The sequence below is a fragment of the Trichoderma harzianum genome, assembly GCF_003025095.1.
Source record: "Trichoderma harzianum CBS 226.95 unplaced genomic scaffold M431scaffold_16, whole genome shotgun sequence".
NCBI lineage: Eukaryota > Fungi > Ascomycota > Sordariomycetes > Hypocreales > Hypocreaceae > Trichoderma > Trichoderma harzianum.
This window is the reverse complement of record NW_020209264.1, coordinates 777,925-780,461: the sequence shown is the minus strand read 5'-3', so window position 1 is coordinate 780,461 and position 2,537 is coordinate 777,925. Positions and strand designations below refer to the sequence as shown.

At 59.4% G+C, this 2,537-nt stretch overlaps 2 protein-coding genes across 2 annotated transcripts; one reads left to right on the top strand and one right to left on the bottom strand.

The window, feature by feature from the left end:
• Positions 1-924: 924 nt before the first annotated feature.
• Positions 925-1,353, top strand: M431DRAFT_96822 (hypothetical protein; the record flags this gene model as incomplete). The annotated part of the gene is made up of 1 exon (XM_024924872.1): positions 925-1,353. A coding segment is annotated over one exon (429 nt), but the record flags the coding sequence as incomplete, so codon positions are not given.
• A 779-nt stretch (positions 1,354-2,132) lies between these two features.
• M431DRAFT_66670 (hypothetical protein) lies at positions 2,133-2,435 on the bottom strand (the record flags this gene model as incomplete). The annotated part of the gene is made up of 1 exon (XM_024921707.1): positions 2,133-2,435. A coding segment is annotated over one exon (303 nt), but the record flags the coding sequence as incomplete, so codon positions are not given.
• Between the last annotated feature and the right edge of the window lie 102 nt (positions 2,436-2,537).

The window sequence follows — 2,537 nt, the reverse complement described above, 5'->3', positions numbered from 1 at the left end:
AGGGTGGACCTGGGGAGGCCGTCGAGTAGTTCTAGGTGTTTCTCCGCTGCCTCTGACTTCGGTAGGCCTCTGAAGTCCGGGCCTGCTCGGACCGCTCCGTTGTTCTTGGCGAACAGGGAGGGTCGGACTGTTTTCCCTACTAGGGCTGCGGTGCGTTGCAGTNGGGTGGGGGGAACCCTGGGGGGGAGTTTCTTGTCGATGCGTCTGCTGATCGGGTGGTTTCTGTCCAGACCCGCGAAGCGAGCCGCTGTGCGGAGTCTTGTCTGTGCCACCCATACTGACGCCGGGGGGACTCCCGATTCTCTGTGTATGACGGAGAGGTTGGTCGTCTTCCACACGGGGACAACTGCTCTGGCTGCTGTTTTGAATGGGGGTTCCAGGATCGCGGTCAGTCCCGTCGAGCCTGTTCCCACTTGTCTGTTTGGGTTCGTCGCGCTCTGTCTGCTCTCGCCGGGCCAAAAAGCCTCCGTCCCGTATAGGGCTACAGGGGCGACGCAGGCCTTGGCTGCCATGGCCACCGCGTCTGGCGGGGATCCTTTTTGTGTCTTGTTCAGAGATCTTAGGAAATTGGCCGCTTTGAGGGCTTTTCCCTTNATGATCCCGAGGTGTTTTTTGAAGGAGAGCCGCGAGTCCAGGTGTATCCCTAACCACCGGACCGAGTCCTGGGGGGCTATGATCTTTCCTCTGAAGTCCACTCCCTCGTCGTGTGCTTGGGTTCTGGTCCTGTAGAAGTGTATGAGTTCGGCCTTGTCCGGGTCGAAGGAGACCGCGTTCCTGTCACCCCAGTTTAGGGTGTCTTCCAATTCCCACTGGAGCTTCTGGGCGGTTTCTTTGGTGTCGGCCCCCACTGCCATNATGCCAATGTCGTCCGCGTACCCGAAGCGGGTGTTGGGGTCATTGAGCTTCAGGCTGGGGGAAAAATAGAGCATGGAGACGATGGGGGAGATGGGGGACCCCTGTGGGGCTCCGCATTCCAGCTCCGTCTCCGGGAGGGTGGTCCCGTATCCGTTTCGAACAAGAGCCTTGCGGTCGCTCATGAAGGAGTCGACCCATTTCACAAAGAGGGGGGGCCAACCTTGTTCCCTGAGTCTGTACACCAGGCGGTTGCGCATGACGATGTCGAACGCGCCGGAGATATCGAGTGTAAGGAGGGAGATGACGAGACCCTGGGCCAGGGCGACTTCGGCGTCGTGTAGCAAGCAGGCGACCAGGTCTGTCGCGGACCTTTTTGGGAGAGCCCCGAAATATTGTTCTGGCAGTATTTTGTGTTCCATCGCTAGGAGGGAGACTCTTCTAGCTAGGAGTCTCTCGAGGCCTTTGCCTATACAGGAGAGCAGGGAGATGGGTCTATAGCCTTTGTGCGTAGTGTACGCCTTCTCCGGCTTCCCAGGTTTGGGGATGATGGTGATCTCCGCGCTCCGGAAGGGGAGTGGGTGGTGTCCTATCATCAGGCATCCGCGGAAAAGGTTGGTTACGTACTCGCCGATGGCAGGCCAGGCGAGCTGTAGAAGGGCGACTGATATGCCGTCTGCGCCGGGCGCGGTGTTTCCTGACCCCGTTGTGGCTTTCTTGGCCTCCGGCTCCGACACTGTTTGGTCCCAGTGGATGTTCTTGTTGACGGGAAAGTCCTCTTCCCATGGGTCTGAGATGTCCTCCTCTGTTGTCTTTCGCTTGAGAAGTTTGTCTCTGAGGAAAGTCGCTCTCTCCGTGGGGTCTGAGATGCTTTTGTCCCCGTCTATCAGGGGGGGCGGTTGAAAGCGGTCCGTCGCCTTGCGCCACTTGGCCACTGACCAAATGTTCCTAGTGGCGCTGGCTTCCGCTATGATCTCGTCCCAGTGGGCTCGCTTGCTGCGGCGTATGGAGTCTCTGAGGGTCTTACGGGCTCCCTCTTGGGCGGGGGAGCCGTCTGCCGCTTCTTTGTAGGCCTTGTGGGCTGCTTTGCACTTTTCCGACCACCATGGTGCACTGTGGCCGTTCTGGTGTCTGGTCTTGCCGGCCCCCTCTATGGCTTGTTTGAAGAGGTCCTGCAGGGCCTTGGCGCATTCGTCAAGGTTGGTTTCTGACGGTGTGGTCAGGTCGACCGTGGGGAGGGTCCAAGCGAAGGAGCGCATGAGTTGGCCGAAGTCTTCCCAGCATTCCAACGGGACGTATTTTTTCCCTGCCCCCGGGGTTGTCCTGAGGGGCTCGGGCAGGTTCGTGATCACTGTGTAGTGGTCCGACCCTGTGTTGAGGGAGTGTTCGACCCTGGTTGACGCAGGGCAGTTTGTGAAGACCAGGTCGATGCACTTTCCCGAGTGTCGGGTGGGCGTGTCTATTAGAGCTGGGAGGAGATCGTGCTTCTCCGCCCATTCCGCGATTTTGTTGCCTGCCGGGTCCGCGCCCCTGCCCGGTTCCCAAAGTTGGTGTGAGGCGTTGAAGTCGCCTGCGATGATTGAGCGGGGGGGGGGAGGGCCCCATTTAGTGAGGGTCTCTGTGGCTGAGTCTGCCGAAGCCCTTCGGTAGACGTTGACGATGGTGTAACCGCATACCTCTATCCA